We start from the raw sequence: 25,869 nt of genomic DNA, 5'->3' as shown, positions 1-25,869 counted from the left end.
AAAGAGAGGTTAAATAAGCTAGTAATAGGGGTTGCAACAATTTCTGCTGATAATTTTAGAAAGAGAGGATCCAGATTGTCTAGCCCAGCTGATTTGTAGGGATCCAGATTTTGCAGCTCTTTCAGAACATCAGCTGTCTGGATTTGGGCGAAGGAGAAGTGGTGGGGGGGGGCTTGGGAAAGTTGCTTCAGGGGGTGCTGAGATGTTGGCCGGGATAGGGGTAGCCAGGTGGAAAGCATGTACAAAATGCTTATTGAATTTATCGATTATCGTAGATTTATCGGTGGTGACAGTGTTTCCTATCCTCAGTGCAGTGGGCAGCTGGGAGGAGGTGCTCTTATTCTCCATGGACTTTACAGTGTCCCAAAACTTATTGGAATTAGTGCTACAGGAAGCAAATTTCTGTTTGAAAAAGCTAGCCTTAGCTTTCCTAACTGACTGAGTATATTGGTTCCTGACGTCCCTGAAAAGTTGCATATCGTGGGGGCTATTCGATGCTAATGCAGAACGCCACAGGATGTTTTTGTGCTGGACAAGGGCAGTCAAGTCTGCGGTGAACCAAGGGCGAAATCTGTTCTTAGTTCTACATTTTTTTGAACGGAGCATGCTTATTTAAGACGGTGAGGAAAGCACTTTTGAAGAGCAACCAGGCATCCTCTACTAATGAGGTCAATATCCTTCCAGGATACCTGGGCCAGGTTGATTAGAAAGTCCTGCTCGCTGAAGTGTTTTAGGGAGCGTTTGACAGTGATGAGGGGTGGCCGTTTGACCGCGGACCCATTACGCATTCAGGCTATGTGGCGGTGATCGCTGAGATCCTGGTTGAAGACAGCAGAGGTGGTGTATTTAGAGGGCAAGTTGGTCAGGATGATTCTAAGAGGGTGCCCATGGTTACCGATTTAAGGTTGTACCTGGTAGGTTCCTTGATAATTTGTGTGAGATTGAGGGCATCTAGCTTAGATTGTAGGACGGCCGGGGTGTTAACTTCTTCTGGCTGCAGGGGCAGTATTGAGTAACTTGGATAAAGGTGCCCATTTCAAACGGCCTCGTACTCAATTCTTGCTCGTACAATATGCATATTATTATTACTATTGGATAGAAAACACTCTCTAGTTTCTAAAACCGTTTGAATTATATCTGTGAGTCAAACAGAACTCATTTGGCACAAACTTCCTGACCAGGAAGTGGAAAGTCTGAAATCGAGGCTCTCTTCTATGTCCTGCCTATAAATGGGCATGATACGTATTAGTATACATGCACTTCATAGACCTTCCCCTGGATGTCAAGAGGCGGTGAGAGAAGAAATTTAGTGTTTATCTTGGTCTGAAGTGGAATACAAGCTCTTTGTATGACGTGTCCCCCATTTCCGGTTTTCTGGAGAGCGCGAGAAGGGACCTGGATTTGCCTTCTGTTTAGCTGCCGTTATAGGCGACTACTATCTCCGGCTTTGATTTTATTTGATACATTTGACCATATCATCGTAAAGTATGTTTTTTCAATATAGTTTAATCAGATTATTGAAATTTTTTCGGGAGTTTTGCCGTGTTCCGTTCTCTGACTTTGTTGACGATGGAGAGATTCGTGCCACTTGGCTAGTGTGCTTGCTAAATCGAGAGGGAAAGTGGCCGTTCTAAATCCAAACAACGATTGTTCTTGACAAAGGACCCCTTGTCCAACATTCTGATGAAAGATCAGCAAAAGTAAGAAACATTTTATGATGCTATTTCATATATCTGTCGTACATGTGAACTAGTCGTGGGCGCCCAACTTTTGGGTACTCTAGCTATACCGAAGCTGGATGTCGTAATGAAGTTATTTTTTAGAATTCTAACACTGCGATTTCATTAAGAACTAATGGATCTATCATTTCCTATACAACATGTATGTTTTAGTTATGTTTATGAATAGCTATTTGGTCAGAATATGTGTGTCAGAAAAAGTGTCCGAAAAAAATCCGGGCGTTGTGGGAAAAAGTAGCTAAGTTAGCACAATGTATAACCATTGATTTCAGCTCTAAATATGCACATTTTCGAACAAAACATAAGTGTATGTATAACCTGATGTTATAGGACTGTCATCTGATGAAGAATATCAAGGTTAGTCAAAAATTATATATCTTTTACTAGTTTGTTACGATCGCTAACTTTTACTGCTGGGGAAGGGCTTGTGTTTTTGGCTATTGTGGTAAGCTAATATAACGCTATATTGTGTTTTCGCTGTAAAACACTTGATAAATCGGAAATATTGTCTGGAATCACAAGATGCCTGTCTTTCATTTGCTGTACACTATGTATTTTTCAGAAATGTTTTATGATGAGTATTTAGGTATTTGGCGTTGGTGTCTGTAATTATTCTGTCTGCTTTCGGTGCAATTTCTGATTGTAGCTGCAATGTAAACTATGATTTATACCTGAAATATGCACATTTTTCGAACAAAACATAGATTTATTGAATAACATGTTATAAGACTGTCATCTGATGAAGTTGTTTGTTGGTTAGTTTGGTTGGTTCTTGGTTAGTTAGGTTGGCTTTGTGCATGCTACCTGTGCTGTGAAAAATGTCTGTCCTTTTTTGTATTTGGTGGTGAGCTAACATAAATATACGTGGTGTTTTCGCTGTAAAACATTTTAAAAATCGGACATGTTGGCTGGATTCACAAGATGTGTACCTTTCATATGCTGTATTGGACTTGTTAATGTGTGAAAGTTAAATATTTAAAAAATATATATTTTGAATTTCGCGCCCTGCACTTGAGCTGGCTGTTGTCATAAGTGTACCGACGTCGGGCTTGCAGCCAGAAGAAGTTAACTTCTAGTTCCTCCCAAACCCGGATCCGGGAGCACCCCCATCAGTAAAAAAGCTGACTAGCATAGCCTAGCATAGCGTCACAAGTAAATACTAGCATCTAAATATCATTAAATCACAAGTCCAAGACACCAGATGAAAGATACACATCTTGTGAATCCAGCCATCATTTCTGATTTTTAAAATGTTTTACAGGGAAGACACAATATGTAAATCTATTAGCTAACCACGTTAGCAAAAGACACCACTTTTTTTACTCCACCATTTTTTTCCTGCATAGGTAGCTATCACAAATTCGACCAAATAAAGATATAAATAGCCACTAACCAAGAAACAACTTCATCAGATGACAGTCTGATAACATATTTATTGTATAGCATATGTTTTGTTAGAAAAATGTGCATATTTCAGGTATAAATCATAGTTTACCATTGCAGCCACCATCACAACTCTCAGCAAAGCGACTAGAATAACTACAGAGAGCAACGTGAATTACCTAAATACTCATCATAAAACATTTCTGAAAAATACACAGCGTACAGCAAATGAAAGACAAAGATCTTGTGAATCCAGCCAATATTTCAGATTTTTTAAGTGTTTTACAGCAAACACAATATAGCATTATATTAGCTTACTACAATAGGCAACCACACAGCAGCATTGATTCATGCACGTTAGCGATAGCGAATAAACCAGCAAAAGATATTACATTTTTGACTAACCTTCTCAAAACTTCATCAGATGACAGTCCTATAACATCATATTACACAATACATATAGAGTTTGTTCGAAAATGTGCATATTTAGCGGCACAAATCGTGGTTATACAGTGAGAAAAGTAGCCAGGCTGCCAACAATATGTCGGGAGAAATCTTGGGAGAGGCACCTAATCTAATCGATAACTAATCATAAACTTGACTAAAAAATACAGGTTGGACAGCAAATGAAAGATACATTAGTTCTTAATGCAATCGCTGTGTTAGATTTTTAAAATTAACGTTACTACGGCATACAGCGTGCGTTAAAGCAAGACCGCACCGAAATGAATGGCGGAATATGCATTTTACTTTTTTCAACAGAACAACGAATTAACATCTTAAATAGTTCTTACCTTTTGATGAGCTTCCATCAGAATCTTGGGCAAGGTGTCCTTAGTCCAAAAGAATCGTTGCTTGGTTGTAGATTGTCCTCTTCAACGTTCGATTTAGCAGTAAACATTAGCCATGCGGCAAAGACGTGTCCGACTCACTAAAACGCAGGACGATTAAATATCCGAAAATCGCAATATACCGATATAAACTGATATAACTCGGTTTAATATAACAACATTATGATGTCTTTAACACCTATAACGAATAAAAACATGACCGGATATATCTAAGGCCTATAACCGGAGCGTTCTAGAGCCACAGCCAGATGTCCTTCCTGCGTCAGAGCGAAGTGAACAAAGACCGGACCCTACGTTCCCAGGCTATTTATAACCTCTCAGTTCTGCCTAGCAACCCCATTTCAACTCTCACTATTCGCTGACACCCAGGGGAAGACGTATGCAGTGCATCTCAACCAATAGAAGACAGGCAAATTAATAAACTGACCTGGGAACAGCTTGCAGAATTCAGCATTCTCACATCCTCATAGGAAAAATCCTCCAACTCCAGTTCTGTTTCACTCACAGATATAATTCAAACGGTTTTAGAAACTAGAGAGTGTTTTCTATCCAATAGTAATAATAATATGCATATTGTACGAGCAAGAATTGAGTACGAGGCAGTTTAATTTGGGAACGAAATTATTACAAAGTCCAAACAGCACCCCCTATTGAGAAGAAGTTTTAAGCCTGATCCAGTTTAGGTCACCTAACAGTACGAACTCTGAAGATAGATGGGGGGCGATCAATTCACATATGGTGTCCATGGCACAACCCGGATGTCCTAGCTGTGTCTGAATCCTGGGTTAGGAAGGCCACCAAAAATCCTGAAATTTCCATCCCTAACTATAACATTTTCCAAAAAGATATAACAGCCAAAGGGGGCGGAGTTGTTATCAACTGCAGAGATAACCGGCAGAGTTCTGTCATACTATCCAGGTCTGTGCCCAAACAATTTGAGCTTCTACTTTTAAAAGAAACAAGTCTCTCACCGTTCCAGAAACAAGTCTCTCACCGTTGCCACTTGTTATAGACCCCCTTGTCTGCTTTTTGAGCCTTGGTCGAAAGGTGGTTACAGTGACATGAAGAACATCGATTGTTCAGCCAAACGAAAAAAACAAAAGCAGGGCATGCAAGAATTTGCTTTTAGAGGACATGACAAGAGGGAAAGTTCTGTCAACAAGGGCAAGCTTGCAGGGGTAATTGCACGTTACGATGTCAAACAATTCTGAATGCAGCGCATTTTTTCATAGGTGCTCGGTAGACTTTTCATTTTCTTTCGGTATTTATTTAGCAAAGATGATAACACAATCACTCCGGAGGAAAACGGACGATTTTTCAGTCTGATCAACTGTTAAAAATTGCCCCACCGCTCTGGGACCTATGGTGCCACCAGTCTGCTAGTCAGTTAGTTATCGTCAGGTATGTGGATGATTAGGGTTTTATTCAGGAATATTTCTTGGGATACTTTAATGTGTCAAGTGGGCAAGATGCACAGTCTGTGTTCGACTTTATTCATTTTGAGATGTCAGAGTTTAAGTTCAGAGAGAAACTCGTTGTCCAAACCTAATATAGCACAGCTGTAATGGAATGTATCTGCCATTTGTATTTACAGCTAAGTCCCATCCTGTTCCCTGATTAAGAGGTGAGGACTACTCCACTCCACTACCATTGTCAACTTTCTCCAGCCATGAACTGAAGCCATGTCTCATGTGCCCGCTCATCCACTGGCACATTGAATGTTTCCCCTACAAGCACTGTGAGTACCCCTCTCATTTATCTCTCATTACTGTATGTAGAGTCAATCACATACACATTCAAATTATTAAACATCAATGTTTTGACGCCTTGCTTGGACTAACTCATTCTTAGCTCTTTTGTCTAACTGTGTAGTGTGTCTTATAGTTATTTGTCTTCCCAGTCAAATCCTGTCCTGCACTGGTCAAGTCTCTGAACATAACCAACTCATACCCTCATTCAATCATCCCTTTCTAACACGGTGTAAGTAGCCCTCTCATTCCCATTCCCCATAATATAGTACTATAAACGACTTTTGAAACACACTTTGTCGTCTCCGTGCGTTCCGCACCTATAGCGTGGGTCTCCCATCCTCCTCAAATGTTGAAGTCACCAGCCTCCACTGATAGGGACTCACAAAAGGTGAGGAAGACACGGTCGTTGCACTCACATGACCAATCATAATGCCTACAGAAGGCAACCTTGAGGATGACATAACAGGTGACATTGCACTACATAGCAGGTGACATAGCACTACAGAGGGACTCACATGGGGGGAAGAAAAGGTGGTCGTTGCACTCATCCTCGGAGCAGGAGCAGATGAAGAACTGGGAGCCCATGCCATTCCTCTCCCTCATCTCACACTTGCTGTTGTTATAGTCCTCCAGCACCAGACCATGCAGCTTATGGGCTGGGTTGTGGCATATCGTGTCTATGGTGACATTGTCGTCTTTCTTCCTCCTGGAAACAAGACAACAGGAGCAATTAGTTCCACTCCAATTCATATTTATTAAACAGAGAGAACATTTAAGCTAGTGATACAGTAATAAAAACACAGTCTAAGCATTAGGGTAATGCTTTGAAACAGGGGTCAGGTTAGGTTTTACAGAATGTATCACCCAGTTACAAAATACCACCGTGCACGTGCAGTGAATAATCCTGAAGGTGCACAAATGGACTTACAAATGGGCTCCTCAGGTCTCCTGCTAGGTGGTGTGGAGCATATGTAGTGAAACCCTTTTTAAGAGGTGTTGCTGTGAACATGGCATTAGGAGTTCAACTGACTTCAGCTCCGAATGCTATGAATGTGATGAGATAATGTGGTATTGCCTTCAGCTTCAAACAGGAGGCCAAATCTAGTTCTCCACTTTCTTTAGTGGGATTAGTGGGTGGGGCACTTTTGGGTTTAGCTACTTAGCTAAACCTTGTTCATGGCAAAAGTCATATTTAAATGACAAATCACCAAGCAAGATTATTCATTTCTGCTCTAAGGTCAAGTTTAAAGGTCATTCCAACTCCCAATGAGAGATGATGAGGGGTGCTGTAGTCACTCACCAAATGCTGACACACACGTCCTCTGGATGGGGGCAGATGGCTGTGATGCTACAGTCGGTCAAACAGCTCCCTGTGCACGTACAGCTGGTAGACTCAACTTCACAGAACTTACACAGACGCTTCAGCTTCAGCATAGTCATTGATGAGGCCACTGAGGTGGAGACACAAATAGATAGGGGGAAAGACATTAGATTGATCGTTTATAAAGGGATACTGTTTCGTAAAGCAGTCAATAGTTTGTCCATTTAGGTTACTCATGTGTTGTGAAATATGTTCACTCTTCACTGCAGCCAAGATAAGACATTTGACCGGGATTAAATTTGATTGCGCTCGAATACAGCTTTTAAAGGCAATGTTACCGTGTTCGCAGAGATAGCATTCGAGGTAAACGCTGCAGATGTTGGCTCAAATGGAAATCCCCTTTAAATGTTTTGGATTGAACCCCAGTCATTATTTGCTTTCTTAAATGGGCCTAAACTGTATTGACCCAGAGAAGATGATAACTTTGCTCAACTTAGGAAACTGACATTTCCCTCCAACTACACAGACAAACAAAAGGCTACAAACATTACAAAGGCGAACTTTCTCATCTAATATATTACATATTAATCTGAACCTTTCCTACACTGGAAGAGTATGGCGTGTGGAATATCAGTGAGTACAGTAAAACATTAACCTCACATCTCAGTCCAGACTACGTGAAGGAATGTATCATTACTGTGAGACTTGACAATTTTACTTTGAAAAGAATATGTGAAATAGACAAAAAGGAATGTCCCTTCGGTACCATGTATTGTCGTGGAAAATTACATAATTAGTCATGCTATCCCGTGTTTTATTGTTTAAAGAATTGTCTCTTGTTATATGCTAGTGTTTTTTCTAACCTGATAAAAACTGGTCTTTGTGGGACTTAGTCATAGGACTGGGCGTATAGCTAAGGTCCGTTTGGGTGCGATCGCAGCATGTGACGTCCCGTAGGTTTACTATATACCGAAAGTCACATGTATGGAAACGTGCAGAATGGAGCACATTATAGTGTTTACTGTTGTGAATGCAGTTATACGGTTGAGCCCTCAGGCGATCAACCTCATGCTATCTTAAATATGCACAGACAACTAATTGCCTTTTACATACTGTCTGCTGACTGCCACGTATACAAAAAGGATGTCTTTTTCTATAAAAGCAGAGACCCAACTGTGTTTGTGAAGGTTTCAACTCTGAACCATTCTTGGTGAAGGTTGGTTGCTTCATTTAAAAAAATCTTTTAAAATTTTCGTTTGAAAGAATCTGCATTCTCACTCTTCCTATAGAATTGCTACCAAAATATGGCAACGAGGATGGGATGGCTAACTCTACTTGCTCCCGAGGAGACGATGTTAAACTGTGTGCGCAGAAGCTGCGTTAGACGTGGTTTAGTGAGTGGATACGCAATTCCGAACAGACAAAATAAATTACGGGTGAGACTGATTTTCTTTAAAACATCATAGAAAATCCTGTTCTAAGAACAGGTTTTGCATATTATGTCTTTGTTGTAGCAAAAACACCCCTAGTTAGAAACGTTATTGTAGTAGAGTTATTTCTGAATAGGGGAAGTCCTAGAAGTAATTCCACGGCAAACATCCTGTTGAAGCAGTGTAACCCTGTAGGAGCAGGGGACATCTCCGATTGGGATCTTTCCAGAAATATCCTGGTTAGAGACAGGGGTTGTGTTTCTCTGTTGAAGCAGAGCCATGGGATGATATGACACGACTACAAGTTACGTGATTCCAGGGCACAATCCTGAGATAGACAAACATAAATATTCCTGCAGGTTTAAAATACACTGCTCAAAAAAATAAAGGGAACACTAAAATAACACATCCTAGATCTGAATGAATGAAATATTCTTATTAAATACTTTTTTCTTTACATAGTTGAATGTGCTGACAACAAAATCACACAAAAAGGATCAATGGAAATCAAATTTATCAACCCATGGAGGTCTGGATTTGGAGTCACACTCAAAATTAAAGTGGAAAACCACACTACAGGCTGATCCAACTTTGATGTAATGTCCTTAAAACAAGTCAAAATGAGGCTCAGTAGTGTGTGTGGCCTCCACGTGCCTGTATGACCTCCCTACACCGCCTGGGCATGCTCCTGATGAGGTGGCGGATGGTCTCCTGAGGGATCTCCTCCCAGACCTGGACTAAAGCATCCGCCAACTCCTGGACAGTCTGTGGTGCAACGTGGCGTTGGTGGATGGAGGGAGACATGATGTCCCAGATGTGCTCAATTGGATTCAGGTCTGGGGAACGGGCGGGCCAGTCCATAGCATCAATGCCTTCCTCTTGCAGGAACTGCTGACACACTCCAGCCACATGAGGTCTAGCATTGTCTTGCATTAGGAGGAACCCAGGGCCAACCGCACCAGCATATGGTCTCACAAGGGGTCTGAGGATCTCATCTCGGTACCTAATGGCAGTCAGGCTACCTCTGGCGAGCACATGGAGGGCTGTGCGGCCCCCCAAAGAAATGCCACCCCACACCATGACTGACCCACCGCCAAACCGGTCATGCTGGAGGATGTTGCAGGCAGCAGAACGTTCTCCACAGCGTCTCCAGACTCTGTCACGTCTGTCACATGTGCTCAGTGTGAACCTGCTTTCATCTGTGAAGAGCACAGGGCGCCAGTGGCAAATTTGCCAATCTTGGTGTTCTCTGGCAAATGCCAAACGTCCTGCACGGTGTTGGGCTGTAAGCACAACCACCACCTGTGGACGTCGGGCCCTCATACCACCCTCATGGAGTCTGTTTCTGACCGTTTGAGCAGACACATGCACATTTGTGGCCTGCTGGAGGTCATTTTGCAGGGCTCTGGCAGTGCTCCTCCTGCTCCTCCTTGCACAAAGGCGGAGGTAGCGGTCCTGCTGCTGGGTTGTTGCCCTCCTACGGCCTCCTCCACATCTCCTGATGTACTGGCCTGTCTCCTGGTAGCGCCTCCATGCTCTGGACACTACGCTGACAGACACAGCAAACCTTCTTGCCACAGCTCGCATTGATGTGCCATCCTGGATGAGCTGCAATACCTGAGCCACTTGTGTGGGTTGTAGACTCCGTCTCATGCTACCACTAGAGTGAAAGCACCGCCAGCATTCAAAAGTGACCAAAACATCAGCCAGGAAGCATAGGAACGGAGAAGTGGTCTGTGGTCACCACCTGCAGAACCACTCCTTTATTGGGGGTGTCTTGCTAATTGCCTATAATTTCCACCTCTTGTCTATTCCATTTGCACAACAGCATGTGAAATGTATTGTCAATCAGTGTTGCTTCCTAAGTGGACAGTTTGATTTCACAGAAGTGTGATTGACTTGGAGTTACATTGTGTTGTTTAAGTGTTCCCTTTATTTTTTTGAGCAGTGTGTATATATATATATATATAAGTGTTCCCTTTATTTTTTTGAGCAGTGTATATATATATATAAAATATTAAAAACATTGTTCAAGAAAATGAATTGTACTGGTAAACAGTTGGTTATGATTGGGAAACCAGATAAAATTTAAACCCTACACGGAAATGTGCTTAGGAGGAACTCCCATGTGGTTACAACATTGAAAATTGCATGGAGTAATTAAAAAATATTTTGATGGAGAAGAAATTACTCTTTTCAAATTCTAAGAAAGGAAGACGTTCCTAACCAAATAACTTTCTCTCTGGGGAAGTGGGTATCACTACCTTGGAAAAATGTTAAGTTGGCACATATTAGAGCCATGAGTGAGTAAATTTAAACACTCTGGCCACGGTCAGGAAGAGGTAAACTATAGCAAATCCATAGAGAAACTAAAAGAAGCGCAAGTGTATTCTACCAATTCGGCTCAAATACGAAAAAATTACTTAAAAAAATAAAATTCATGGATAAATTTGGCAGCATTTCCCTGCTGACGGGAAATATGCTAGAGCCGATACAAATTCATTGCTTTAACTAATTATGACAATTTGCTAGTTACGCTATCCGTTTGAACCGCATAGCATATCATTATAGCAGTATGTACTGGTAATATATGTTAGCTAGCTACCTAACGTAAGTTGGCTACTAATACATCGAACATGCCTGTATATTAACTATATGTAATCTAACTACCTAACGTTTATTGACTTGATTATTCACGTCATTCTTAGCTTAGCTAAATGGTATAGTCGTTGTGCATTCTCATCGGACATTGTTAATTCGGGGGCTTCGAAAATTCGCTTTGGCTATCTGCTCAGATTTCAGAGCACTCTCATCTGAATGTACCAGAGCGCAGAATAACTGATGAATATACTAATGCTCAACACCCGTTGAATATAGTCGGTGTCAGTAAACGTTGGGGGTAAAGAAACATAATTAAATTGTTGTCAACAGCACAGTTAATCACCATCGCTTTGGATAACATGCCGAACCAAATCTGCTAGGGTGAGTAGACTAGTCAGAGTGAGGAGGTGTTCTCATTTGCTTTTGGAAGTAGCTAGTAAGCTAGCCAACTTTAGCCAGTTAGCTTGGGTGCTTGACTGCCGTTGTGAGGTACGAACTCTCAGATCAACCCTGCCCCTCGGCCAGAGTGGGCAGTGTACACTCTGAACAGTCTGAATTTTCAAACACCCGAAGTTGTAGTAATTTGCTAACAAGCTAGCAAGAGGCTGCATAGCAACAGCATCAACGTCCGGTAGACATGCAAAGCTCAGCTGAAAGGTTACCATTTGTTTACAGTATACTAAAATGAGCTAATAGTATATAGTATGAAGTATATACTCATTGAGTATGTGTTATATAGTATATTAGTATGGGTATTTGTACACCGTTTGGGTATGTGAGTATATTGATAAAATGTGTACGTATGTTTTGATTGCAGGTTTCAAACCTGCTATGTAAATGGATACTGCGGGGGTAGCGGAAAAATACGGAAAAGTGAGTGTAGGGGCAATATTGGCAAAATTTACAACAGGAAAAGTATTATATTTATTGGGGACACAAGCAGAATCGAAAGCGATATGACTACTACCCATGTCTTTGAACATGGGACCAGTAACAATACCCAGATCATTTTACATGGCGATGGGTGTGGAACTAATTTAGGGGTTGGATAATCCTTGCGAGAATCAAAGGCAGTGGATATTAGGTAACATATTAAAATTGTCAGTACATATGGGCGAGAGCACGAATGATGTTTACAAATAGTCCAACTTTGTATCACGCCTCATTAAAACAATTGCTAAAAGGGTGTACATTTGAGGTTTCTGTGATGATACAGTATGTAGTGACTTATTATTGGCGTAAAATGATGAAGAAACTCATATGCCAGACATCACCACGTTAGTAAACTATTTGGTAGAGCAGGGTCACAAGGCATCACATGGTACAACCAGCGTAAAACAAGAGATAACATATTTGGGCGTTTCGATTTCGGAAGGCACGAATCACACTACACGTGATCGAGTAGGAACAATACGTTCCTTGGCAAAACCAAACAGTCCTTGTAGACTCAAGAAAACCCCAGGGGTTTTAATCTTGTGAGACACTTTATTACGTCTTCTTATAAAATAGATGTATACAATTGACGAAAGGGAGGAGGGGTCACGAGTAATTAAAGTGGCCTCCCTGTGGACAGAAGTTATCGTGTTTGTTTGACTGTAATTTAAAACATATTGTTCACCTGGTAAAGTAAACGTCAGACGGAAAGACGGAGGTAGAGTATAGTAGTGATTGAGAGGGCTTCCGAGTTAAAGCAAACAGGGGAACCCGACCCCTCCTGTCTCAGCCTCCACTACTTATGCTGCAATAGTTTATGTGTTGGAGGGCTGAGGTCAGTCTGTTATATCTGGAGTATTTCTCCTGTCTTGTCCGATGTCCTGTGTGAATTGAAGTATGCTCCCTGTAGTTCTCTCTCTCTCTCTCTCTCTCTCTCTCTCTCTCTTTGTCTCTCTCTCTCTTTCTCTCGGAGGACCTGAGCCCGAGGACCATGCCTCAGGACTAGAGATCGACCGATTAATTAGGGCCGATTTCAAGTTTTCATAACAATCGGTAATCGGCCTTTTTGGATGCTGATTATGGCCGATTACAATGCAATCAGCGAGGAAACTGCGTGGCAGGCAGACCACCTGTTACGCGAGTGCAGCATCAAAAGGACCTTGTGGCTGCAAGGAGCCAAGGTAAGTTGCTAGCTAGCATTAAAATGATCTTATTTTAAAAAAACTATCTTCACATAATCACTAGTTAACTACACATGGTTGATGATATTACTAGGTTAACTAGCTTGTCCTGCATTGCATATAATCAATGCGGTGCCTGTGTCACGTTCCTGACCTGTTTTCCCTTGTTTTGTATTTATTTAGTATGGTCAGGGCGTGAGTTGGGTGGGTTGTCTATGTGTGATTTTTATGTTGGGATTTTGTGTTCGGCCTGGTATGATTCTCAATCAGAGGCAGCTGTCAATCGTTGTCCCTGATTGAGAATCATACTTAGGCAGCCTGGGTTTCACGTGTGTTTTGTGGGTGTTTGTCTACCGTGTTAGGGTTTTCACCACAAGGTACTGTTTCGGTTTTCTGCACTTCGTTTATTGTTTTGTATTTCAGTGTTCAGTTTCGGTTTTAATAAATCATCATGAGCACGAACCATTCTGCATATTGGTCCGATCCTTCTCGCCTCTCCTCGTCCGATGAGGAGGACGAAATAGACAATCGTTACAGCCTGTTAATTTATTATCGAATCACAGCCTACTTCAACTTCCCCAAACAGGTGATGATTTTTTAACAAAAATGCATTCGCGAAAAATGTACCTAACCATAAACGTTAATGCCTTTCTTAAAATTAATACACATAAGTATATATTTTTTAAACCTGCATATTTAGTTAAAAGAAATTCATGTTTGCAGGCAATATTAACTTACGGAAATTGTGTCACTTCTCTTGCGTTCAGTGCAAGCAGAGTCAGGGTATATGCAACAGTTTGGGCCGCCTGGCTCATTGCAAACTGTGAACTAATTTGCCAGAATTTTATATAATTATGACATAACATTGAAGGTTGTGCAATGTAACAGCAATATTTAGATTTAGGGTTGCTACCGTTCGATAAATTACGGAACGGTTCTGTATTTCACTGTAAGAATAAACGTTTTGTTTTCAAATGATGGTTCCGGATTTGACCATATTAATGACCAAAGGCTCGTATTTCTGTGTTTATTATATTATAATTAAGTCTTTGATTTGATATTTGATAGAGCAGTCTGACTGAGCGGTGGTAGGCAGCAGCAGGCTCGTAAGCATTCATTCAAACAGCACTTTACTGCGTTTTGCCAGCAGCTCTTAGAAATGCTTGAAGCACAGCGCTGTTTATGACTTCAAGCCTATCAAATCCCGAGATAAGAATGGCAATACTAAAGTGCCTATAAGAACATCCAATAGTCAAAGGTACAGTTGAAGTCGGAAGTTTACATACACCTTAGCCAAATACATTTAAACTCAGTTTTCATAATTCCTGACATTTAATCCTAGTAAAAATTCCCTGTCTTAGGTCAGTTAGGATCACCACTTTATTTTAAGAATGTGAAATGTCAGAATAATAGTAGAGAGAATGATTTATTTCAGCTTTTATTTCATTCATCACATTCCCAGTGGGTCAGAAGTTTACATTCACTCAATTAGTATCTGGTAGCATTGCTTTTAAATTGTTTAACTTGGGTCAAACGTTTCGGGTAGCCTTCCACAAGCTTCCCACAATAAGTTGGGTGAATTTTGGCCCATTCCTCCTGACAGAGCTGGTGTAACTGAAACAGGTTTGTTGGCCTCCTTGCTCGCACACGCTTTTTCAGTTCTGCCCACAAATTTTCTATGGGATTGAGGTCAGGGCTTTGTGATGGCCACTCCAATACCTTGACTGTGTTGTACTTAATTAAGCCATTTTGCCACAACTTTCGAAGTATGCTTGGGGTCATTGTCCATTTGGAAGACCCATTATATCCACATATTTTTTCTTCCTCATGATGCCATCTATTTTGTGACGTGCACCAGTCCCTCCTGCAGCAAAGCACCCCCACAACATGATGCTGCCACCCCAATGCTTCACGGTTGGGATGTGGTTCTTCGACTTGCAAGCATCCCCTTTTTTCCTAAAAACATAATGATGGCCATTATGGCCAAACAGATCTATTTTTGTTTCATCAGACCAGAGGACATTTCTCCAAAAAGTCAGATCTTTGTCCCCACGTGCAGTTGCAAACCGTAGTCTGGCTTTTTTATGGCGGAGAAATGGAGTCTTTCTTGCTAAGCGGCCGTTCAGGTTATGTCGATATAGGACTCGTTTTACTGTGGATATAGATACGTTTGTACCGGTCTCCTCCAGCATCTTCACAATGTCCTTCTGGGATTGATTTGCACTTTTCGCACCAAAGTACGTTCATCTCTAGGAGACAGAACACATGTCCTTCCTGAGCGGAATGACAGCTGCGTGGTTCCATGGTGTTTATACTTGCGTTTGTACAGATGAATGTGGTACCTTCAGGTGTTTGGGAATTGCTCCCAAGGATGAACCAGACTTGTGAAGGTCTGCAATTTTTTTTCTGAGGTCTTGGCTGATTTCTTTAGATTTTCCAATGATGTCAAGCAAAGAGGCACTGAGTTTGAAGGTAGGCCTTGAAATACATCCACAGGTACACCTCCAATTGACTCAAATTGTCACGCCCTGACCTTAGAGATCCTTTTTATGTCTCTTTTTGGTTTGGTCAGGGTGTGATTTGGGGTGGGCAATCTATGTTTTGTTTTTCTATGATTTTCTATTTCTCTGTTTTGGCCAGGTATGGTTCTCAATCAGGGACAGCTGTCTATCATTGTCTCTGATTGGGAACCATACTTAGGTAGCTTTTTTCCCCACCGTTCTTTGTGGGAAGTTAACTTTGTTTGATGGCACTTAGCCTTAAGCTTCACGGTTTGTTTGGTAGTGTTTATTGTTTTGTTCGACGTCATTTTTATAAATAAAAGAAAATGTACGCTCACCACGCTGCACCTTGGTCCTCATCTTTCAACAGCCCTGACAGAACTTCCCACCACCAAAGGACCAAGCAGCGTGGTAAGGAGGAGCAGCGTGGCCAGGGGTATGAGACAACCTGGGAGGAGGTGGAGAGGTGGTCGGTCGACCCAGGGAGAGTGCCAGAGCCCGCCTGGGATTCATGGAGCAGTGCAAAGAGGGATACCGGAGGATGGAGTCGGCGAGACGAACACGGCTGGCAAGGTAGCCCGAGGGGCAGCCCCCAACATTTTTTGGGGAGGGGGAACACGGGGAGTGATCCATGGCATGAAGCCTCCAGTGATGATCCATGGCACGAAGCCTCCAGTGATGATCCATGGCAAGAAGCCTCCAGTGATGATCCATGGCAAGAAGCCTCCAGTGATGATCCATGGCACGAAGCCTCCAGTGATGATTCATGGCAAGAAGCCTCCAGTGGTGATCCATGGCACGAAGCTTCCATTGATGATCCATGGCACGAGCCTCCAGTGATGATCCATGGCACGAAGCCTCCAGTGATGATCCATGGCACGAAGCCTCCAGTGATGATCCATGGCACTAAGCCTCCAGTGATGATCCATGGCAGGGAGCCTCTAGCGACGGTCTCCAGTGACGGCCTCCAGTCCAGAGCCTCCAACGACGGTCCCCAGTCCGGAGCCTCCAGCAACGGTCTCCAGTCCGGAGCCTCCAGCGACGGTCTCCAGTCCGGAGCCTCCAGCGACGGTCTCCAGTCCGGAGCCTCCAGCGACGGCCTCCAGTCCGGAGCCTCCAGCGACGGTCCCCTTTCCGGGGCCCGCAACGAAGGTCCCCAGTCCGGAGTCTCCAGCGACGGTCACCAGTCCGGAGCCTCCAGCGACAGTCTCCAGCGACGGTCTCCAGTCCGGAGCCTCCAGCGACGGTCCCCAGTCCGGGGCCCACAACGAGAGTCCCCAGTCCAGAGTCTCCAGCGACGGTCTCCAGTCCGGAGCCTCCAGCGACGGTCTCCAGTTCCGGGTCTCCAGCGACGGTCTCCAGTTCCGAGTCTCCAGTGACGGTTACCAGTCCGGAGCCCCCAGCGACGGTCTCCAGTCCGGAGCTTCCAGCGACGGTCCCCAGTCCGGGGCCCGCAACGAGGGTCCCCAGTCCGGGGCCGGCAGTGAGGGTCCCCAGTCCGGGGCCGGCAGTGAGGGTCCCCAGTCCGGGGCCCGCAACGGGGGTTCACAGTCCGGGGCCCGCAGCTAGGGTCCCCAGTACGGGGCCCGCAACGAGGGTTCCCAGTCCGGGGCCCGCAACGAGGGTCCCCAGTCCGGGGCCCGCAACGAGGGTCCCCGCACCAGAGGCGCCACCAAAGTGGGGTGAGCCAGAGGTGGAGCGGGGTCTACGTCCCACACCAGAGCCGCCACCGCGGATAGATGCCCACCCAGACCCTCCCCTATAGGTTCAGGTATTGCGGCCGGAGTCTGCACCTTTGAGGGGGGGGGGGGGGGGGGTACTGTCACGCCCTGAACTTAGAGAGCCTTATTTATGTCTCTTTGTGGTTTGGTCAGGGTGTGATTTGGGTGGGCATTCTATGTCCTTGATTTCTATGATTTGTGTTTCTATGTTTTGGCCAGGTATAGTTCTCAATCAGGGACAGCTGTCTATCGTTGTCTCTGATTGGGAATCATAATTAGGCAGCCCTTTTTCCCACCTGTGATTTTGGGTAGTTATCTTTGTTAGTGGCACTATAGCCCTGTTAAGCTTCACGATTGTTTCTTCGTTTCTTGTTTTGTTGGCGACATTTACAAAAATAAAAGAAAATGTACACTCACCATGCTGCACCTTGGTCTCCTTCCGACGACGGCCGTGACAGAGAAGTTAGTGAAATTCTACATTTGTATAAAAATATAAAGGTATCAGATCCGGCCGTAGAGGGAGCTCCCAAATAAATAAGACCTGGCTATTGGTTTGTTTGTTTTGCCCTACGTATTACCAGCGCGCGCACACACACACACACACACCACACACACACACACACACACACACACACACACACACACACACACACACACACACACACACACACAATGAATATTAGTTAGTGGTGTTAATACCGTGTTTGATTTATTGTGTGGGGTCTTTTGAAATTTGGTTGTAAACCAGGTAAGCGGAATGATGGAAGTATTTGAAATGTTTTAAATCGTTTTTTAAGAACAGGGAAAGAAAAGAGAAAAAAAATACTTAATAAGGCTGACTGACCTATAACCTATGTTCTGGCTTCCTGGGGAGGCCTGATCACATTGGGTGAGATTTAAATGTGTTATGTAAACACTAATAATTAGGAAGAAGTTTATATTTTAGCAATAGTCCTATGTGTTATTCAGACCACGTGAAGGAGAGAGAGAGAGCACTGTCCCTGAATGAGGGACACCTGTCTGTAGTCTATTTTACCATTACCCTATGGGATACAATTATTTTTTTATGGAGTTATCAAGAGTGATAATTCTAATTTGATTTGTTATTCTAATTTGTTTATTTTTGATTTAACAGGCAGTGTTTTTGTTTTTAATTACCGGTCCCCTGGGGCCCTTGGTAAATATGCTAATGGGTTTCTTCACGTCTGGCTATAAAAGGAAGAAAAGTTTTTCCTACCTCGAGTTTAATACATGTATTGATGTTGTGGTGTTGTTTATTTGTTGTTGTCTTGCTTCCATAACAAATCTCATCAGATTGGGTGTGCTGTAGGGTCGGGATGTCTCCCTAAGGATTGTCCTTCTAACTCCCTGACCCTGTAACTTTGTAGTGAGATTGCCAAGATGATAGGGACAATTTGGGGGGAAATGGTTTAAACTGTCTATTCTTATTCTCTTGTTTTAGAAATCTGACAATGGCGTTCAGTAGGGTCCTGCACTTCTCCTACCGAGTGCAACATGAGTCCACGTGGAGTGAGCATGGAGAGAGATCCCGTCAAAACATCTTTCATGCTACTGCTGTAGTGGTAGGAAAATGGACCAGACATAATGGACTGTAAAGGACAGTGGCGGCTCAGGTGAGAGACATTATCAAGGGCCATCCACTTTGAACATGTGCCATTAGAAGGACGAACTGAAACAGTATCTGAAGAAAAAGATGAACGCACGCCAGGAGGAGGAGTGCCCAACAACCGTGCCCGTAGTTGTTAATTTGGGGTGTCAGGTTGATTGTGGAGGTCTGCACACTGCAAAATGTATAGTGTGTGTATAGTAAGAATGCATTGAGATACCGATCTGTCATTAACATGCCACTCACGACAGTGTAAGACAGGGATAAACGGTGGCTGAATGAGAAAAGTTAATATTGGTAATAAATTATACAAACTGTCTATATATAATTACATTCTATTGTGTTGTGTTGGTGTGTGTTTGAGTGAAAGATTCAATGTGAAGCATTGAAGACTGTCATTGATAGCGGGGGTTTTGTTTTACCATGTTATCAGAATTGTAATGTTAAAGCTCATCAATACATGTGGCTTTCTAGATGATACAGTACAATTTACTTGAGCATGTTTTATTATGTTTATAACTATGTATGTGTTTGAGACAGAATGTCTGCAGAAGAGTGTGCCAAATGATAAGACCATTGCTGTACATTTATACCCCGGGGTGAGGGTAACTTTACTATTGTAGTGGAACATCTGTAAAAGCACAGCGATGATCACACCATAGAACATCAACCAGACAACGATTGGAATCGATTTGGATTGGTTCAGTAACTATTTGGTGTTATGGGAGCTACAATATTTCATTGGTTGATTTATGGCTTTTTTAAATATTTTTCTTTACAATAATGCTTATTATAACTTGTGTTAAAAAATTGTGCAGCAAAGCCGTTGAGACTATTTTTGCTCTGCCATTACTGACCCCTGAAGGAGACGCCTCAGAACACTATTTACCTGATTTATTTCCTATGTCTGATTACATGTCACCATTTTTATTATTATAATATTTTTTTTAACCTTTATTTAACTAGCCTCCTTGGGCGGAAATGACATACACTTTGAGAGGAGTTTTTCTGATGATATAATTACTCCTAACACTTCAATACACAACATATCCTGTACCTGTTACGTGCCTCCTAACGGAGGGAGGTGCAGGAATCAGGAGCAGGAGAGCAAGGAAATCCAGTGGCAAATAATGTTTATTGAGCAGTCCCAACTCAACTACAAACATGGGACTGAAACACGCCCAAACGAGGTTGCCACACACACAGGGAATAAAGTGCTACACACGGGGGAGAAACCTCTACTCCTAAACTCACTACCAAACGGCACAACTGCCGAGAGAAAAGAAACCCCGTGGTGCAGACACGCCCCCCTACTAACGTAACCACAGAAAACCAATCCCGCACAAAGACTAACAGGCAGCGGAGGTAAATATACCCACCGAAATCAACTAGTAAGACACAGGTGTAAACAATACAGACAGACACAAACGAAAAGGAAAAATGGATCGGTGGCAGCTAGTAGGCCGGCGACGACGACCGCCGAGCACCGCCCGAACAGGGAGAGAAGCCACCTTCGGTGGAAGTCGTAACATTCCCCCCCCCTGATGCGCGGCTCCTGCAGCGCGGACGCCGGCCTCGAGGACGACCCGGAGGACGAGGCGCAGGGCGATCCGGATGGAGGCGGTGAAACTCACTCAGTAGAGATGGGTCCAAGACGTCTCTCCTCCGGACCCTACCCCTCCCAAACCACGAGGTACTGCAGGCCCCTCCCCAGACGCCTGGAATCCAGTATGGATCGCACTGTTTACGCCGGGGTCCCCTCGATGTCCAGAGGGGGGGGGGACCTCCCGCACCTCAGCTCCTTGAAGTGGACCAGCTACCACCGGCCTGAGGAGAGACACATGAAACGAGGGGTTAATACGGTAATAAGGGGGAGCTGTAACCTATAACACACCTCATTTATTCTCCTCAGGACTTTAAATGGCCCCACAAACCGCGGACCCAGCTTCCGGCAGGGCAGGCGGAGGGGCAGGTTTCGGGTCGAGAGCCAGACCCGGTCCCCAGGTGCGAACACCGGGGCCTCACTGCGGTGGCGGTCAGCGCTCGCTTTCTGCCGCCCTTCGGCCCGTCTCAGGTGCCCGTAGACGGCCTCCCAGGTTTCCTTTGAGCGCTTCACCCAGTCCTCCACCACAGGAGCCTCGGTCTGGCTCGGATGCCACGGTACCAGGACCGGCTGATACCCCAACACGCACTGAACGGGCGCAAGGTTAGTTGAGGAGTGATGGAGTGAGTTCTGTGCCATCTCTGCCCATGGAACGTACCTCGTCCACTCCCCTGGCCGGTCCTGGCAATACGACTGCAGAAACCTACCCACATCCTGGTTTACTCTCTCCACCTGCCCATTACTCTCGGGGTGAAGACCAGAGGTCAGGCTGACCGAGACCCCCAGACGCTCCATGAACGCCCTCCAAACCCGGGACGTGAACTGGGGACCCCGATCAGTGCCGGAAGACGTGAGTAAATAGGGCCTCCGCAGTCTGTAGGGCCGTAGGGAGACCGGGCAAAGGGAGGAGACGACAGGACTTAGAGAACCGATCCACAACGACCAGGATCGTGGTGTTACCCTGGGACAGAGGAAGATCAGTCAGGAAGTCTACCGACAGGTGTGACCAAGGCCGCTGTGGAACGGGGAGGGGTTGTAACTTCCCTCTGGGCAGGTGTCTAGTAGCCTTGCACTGAGCGCACCTTAGATAAAGTGGGCCACCAGTATTTCCCCCTAAGGCTTCACACCATCCTATCGATACCCGGATGACCAGAGGAGGGTAACGTGTGCGCCCACCGAATTAACCTATCACGAACACCAAGCGGGACGTACCTCCGTCCAGCTGGACACTGAGGTGGAGTAGGCTCTGACCAAGATGCCCGCTCGATGTCCGTGTCCACCTCCCACACCACCGGCGCCACCAGACAAGAGGCCGGAAGTATGGGTGTAGGATCGATGGACCGCTCCTCTGTATCGTACAGACGAGACATTGCGTCTGCCTTAGCGTTCTGGGAACCTGGTCTATACGATATCATAAATCTAAATCTGGTGAAAAACATGGCCTACCTTGCCTGGCTTTGGTTCAGTCCCCTCGCCCCCCAGATGTACTCCAGATTACTGTGGTCGGTCCAGATGAGGAAAGGGTGTTAAGCCAATGTCTCCACACCTTCAGGGCTTTTACGACAGCCAGCAACTCCCGGTCCCCCATGTCATAGTTTCGCTCCGCCGGGCTGAGCTTCCTCGAAAAGAAAGTGCAGGGGCGGAGCTTCTCTGGCGCGCCCGAGCGCTGTGAGAGCACGGCTCCAATCCCAGCCTCGGATGCGTCCACCTCCACTATGAATGCCAAAGAGGGATCTGGATGAGCCAACACGGGAGCCTCGGTAAACAGAGTCCTCAAGCGACAAAACGCTCTGTCCGCCTCAGCCGACCACCGCAGACGCACCGGTCCCCCCTTCAACAGTGAGGTAATGGGAGCAGCCACCTGCCCAAAACCCCGGATAAACCTCCGGTAGTAATTGGCAAACCCTAAAAACCGCTGCACCCCCTTTACCGTCGTAGGAGTCGCCAATTACGCACGGCTGCAATGCGGTCACACTCCATCACCAACCCTGATGTGGAAAGGCGATAACCCAGGAAGGAGACGGCCTGTTGGGAGAACACGCATTTCTCAGCCTTGACGTATAGGTCATGCTCCAACAGTCGCCCAAGTACTCTGCACACCAGAGACACATGCGCGGCGCGTTTGGCGGAATATATCAGAATGTCATCGATATACGCCACCACACCCTGCCCGTGCAGATCCCTGAGAATCTCGTCAACGAAGGATTGGAAGACTGCTGGGGCATTCTTCAACCCATACGGCATGACGAGGTACTCATAATGGCCGGATGTGGTACTAAACGCTGTCTTCCACTCATCTCCCTCCCGGATACGCACCAAGTTATACGCGCTACTGAGATCCAGTTTTGTGAAGAAGCGTGCTCCGTGAAATGACTCCGTCGCCGTAGCGATGAGAGGTAGCGGGTAACTGTACCCCACTGTGATAGAATTTAGTGCCTCTATAGTCAATGCACGGACGCTGACCTCCCTCCTTCTTCTTCACAAAAAAGAAACTCAAGGAGGCGGGTGACGTGGAGAACCGAATGTACACCTGCCTCAGAGATTTAGAGACATATGTCTCCATAGCCACCGTCTCCTCCTGTGACAGGGGATACACGTGACTCCTGGGAAGTGCAGCGTTTACCTGGAGGTTTATCGCACAATCCCCTCGTCGATGGGGTGGTAATTGGGTGGCCCTCTTTTTACAGAAGGCGATAGCCAAATCGCCATATTCGGGGGAATGCGCACGGTGGAGCTTTGGTCTGGACTCTCCACCGTCGTTGCACCGATGGAAACTCCCACACACCTACCTGAGCACTCCTCTGACCACCCCTGTAGAGCCCTCTGTTGCCACGAAATAGTGGGGTTGTGAAAGGCCAACCAGGGAATCCCCAGCACCACTGGAAACGCAGGTGAATCAATGAGGAAGAGACTAATGCTCTCCTTGTGACCCCCCTGTGTAACCATGTCCAGTGGAGCCGTGGTCTCCCTGACCACCCCTGACCCTAATGGTCGACTATCTAGGGAGTGCACATGGAAAGGTTTGTCCATCTGAACCAGGGGAATCCCTAACCTATGCGCGAAACCGCGGTCCATGAAATTCCCCGCTGCGCCTGAATCTACTAGCGCCTTATGCTGGGAATGGGGGGGAAAATCAGGGAAAGAGATTAACACATACATGTGACCAACAGGGGGCTCTGGGTGAGCCTGGTGCTGACTCACCTGGGGTGCCCGAACAGTACTCGGCCTGCCGTCTCGACTCCCAGGCGAGCTCCTCCAGCACCGGTCGGCAGTGTGCCCTCTCCGACCACACCCAGTGCAGGAGGAGGCTCCTCCTCCGATCGCCCTCACTGCAGCACCCTCTAACTCCATGGGTGTTGGAGCGGAGGCGCTGGGAGGTGGAACCAACAGGACCCGATCCGGATGCCCGCGCGTAGCCAGCAAGTTGTCCAACCTGATGGACATGTCCTCTAGCTGGTCCAGGGTGAGGGTAGAGTTTCTACATGCTAGCTCCCTTCGGACGTCCTCACGTAGGCTGCACCTATAGTGGTCAGGGCCCTGTCGTTCCACCCTGCGCCTGCGGCCAAGGTCCTGAACTCCAACGCGAAGTCTTGAGCGCTCCTCGTCTCCTGCCGTAGATGGAACAGATTCTCTGGGTAGTTGTCCCTCGTCGAGTCTGGTCCATCCCAGACCGCATTGGCCCACTCCAGAGCTTTGCCTGACAGGCAGGAGAGAGGGCGTTCACACTCTCACCTCCCGAAGGAGTCGTGTGCACGGTCGAATAAAGCGCTACACACGGAGGAGAAACCTCTACTCCTAAACTCACTACCAAACGGCACAACTGCCGAGAGAAAAGAAACCCCTGTGGTGCAGACACGCACCCCTACTAACGTAACCACAGAAAAACAATATGCCCACCGAAATCAACTAGTAAGACACAGGTGTAAACAATACAGACAGACACAAACGAAAAGGAAAAATGGATCGGTGGCAGCTAGTAGGCCGAGCGCCCGAACAGGGAGAAGAGCCACCTTCGGTGGAAGTCGTGACAGTACCTACTTCCTCTTTACAGAAACATCATGCCACACACTCAAATTATTTTCTGATGTGAGTTCCTCTTGGAAATACTAGTGCTTACTTGAATTATTTAACATCTACATTATGCTCATACATTCCATCCCCGCTTTAGTAAAAAATGAGGATTTGGGTATAAATGTATCACAGTTCCTGAATTCCTGATATTGAACAACAATGACTACATAATTTGCGTATATTAAAAACTACTATGCATACAAATTCACAATAACACCAGCCAATATATTTGTGAGATTAAGCTCAAATGAGCTAAACATTTTGCCTTCCACCAAAATGTATAGTTTTATGGCTGGATTATGTTTGACAACATGCTACAAAAACCTGAATGACCATTTAGAAGTTGTAATTTGGGGAACCAGAAACATGTGTCAATGTTCGTTACAATAACCTCATAAATGTTTCAATAATTACTTGATTACCTCGATAACACTAACCAACCACCAACATTCATAGGTTACTATAAATAAACATATAACTCACTTTTCTGTTCTAACAGAATACTACCAAACATTATCGTTCCCCACCAGAAAGGGGAAAAACGAAGTAGCTCCATTTAGAAATGGACTATAAACTCCTCTTCTTTTAATTTACTAAAGCCTTGATAATAGTAAATATCCAGACTTTAATTCGAGACGTTCTTCGGATTTTCTTTGGTCTGCTTGCTGTTCTCATGCGTCTCTCAAACAGCCTCCGGTTAGAAAAGTAAATTGTTCAGGCAGAACTTGTCGTATATGAGTCAGACGGTATGTATGCACTTTTCATGAAACAGGAAATCGTCAGAAAGGGCAGGACTGTTTTTTTCTTCTTCTCTAGGCTACTTCTGAACTTCTGGGCTTGTGGCTCACTGGTCTTGAAACATGTTATTATGGCCACAAAACTTATAGCAAGGCAAAACTTGAAATGACACGCTCCAAAATAGATGGCAATGATTTCAAAAGAAGTGAGGATAAGTTTACATCCAAACAAAACATATGAACTTAACACCTCTCTACTTACAATTCTGCAACATTGTTGAAGTTTTTACACACTTCACTGTGCCATTTACCATAACACACAAATGATTGATCAGCCAAAATACAGCTGTGTCTGATGTCAGAACATGTATGACAACATTACATAAGTTCTTTACTTGCTATACTAACACTTTTTCACA

General features: G+C 44.9%; 1 protein-coding gene across 1 annotated transcript in view; it reads right to left on the bottom strand.

Moving 5' to 3' along the window:
- The window catches only part of LOC120027347 (TGF-beta receptor type-2-like), a 136,592-nt gene extending 111,165 nt beyond the window's left edge, over positions 1 to 25,427 (bottom strand). Inside the window, exons 1-3 of the mRNA XM_038972261.1 lie at positions 25,197 to 25,427; positions 7,025 to 7,175; positions 6,240 to 6,430 (exon numbers count right to left, since the gene is read on the bottom strand). Coding sequence (XP_038828189.1) covers positions 6,240 to 6,430; positions 7,025 to 7,175; positions 25,197 to 25,269 — 415 coding nt within the window. The 5' untranslated portion in view covers positions 25,270 to 25,427. The remainder of the gene's footprint in view (positions 1 to 6,239; positions 6,431 to 7,024; positions 7,176 to 25,196) is intronic.
- Positions 25,428 to 25,869: the final 442 nt, after the last annotated feature.

Source organism: Salvelinus namaycush, chromosome 32 (genome assembly GCF_016432855.1).
Source record: "Salvelinus namaycush isolate Seneca chromosome 32, SaNama_1.0, whole genome shotgun sequence".
Classification (NCBI taxonomy): domain Eukaryota; kingdom Metazoa; phylum Chordata; class Actinopteri; order Salmoniformes; family Salmonidae; genus Salvelinus; species Salvelinus namaycush.
This window is presented reverse-complemented; position numbering and strand designations above follow the sequence as displayed.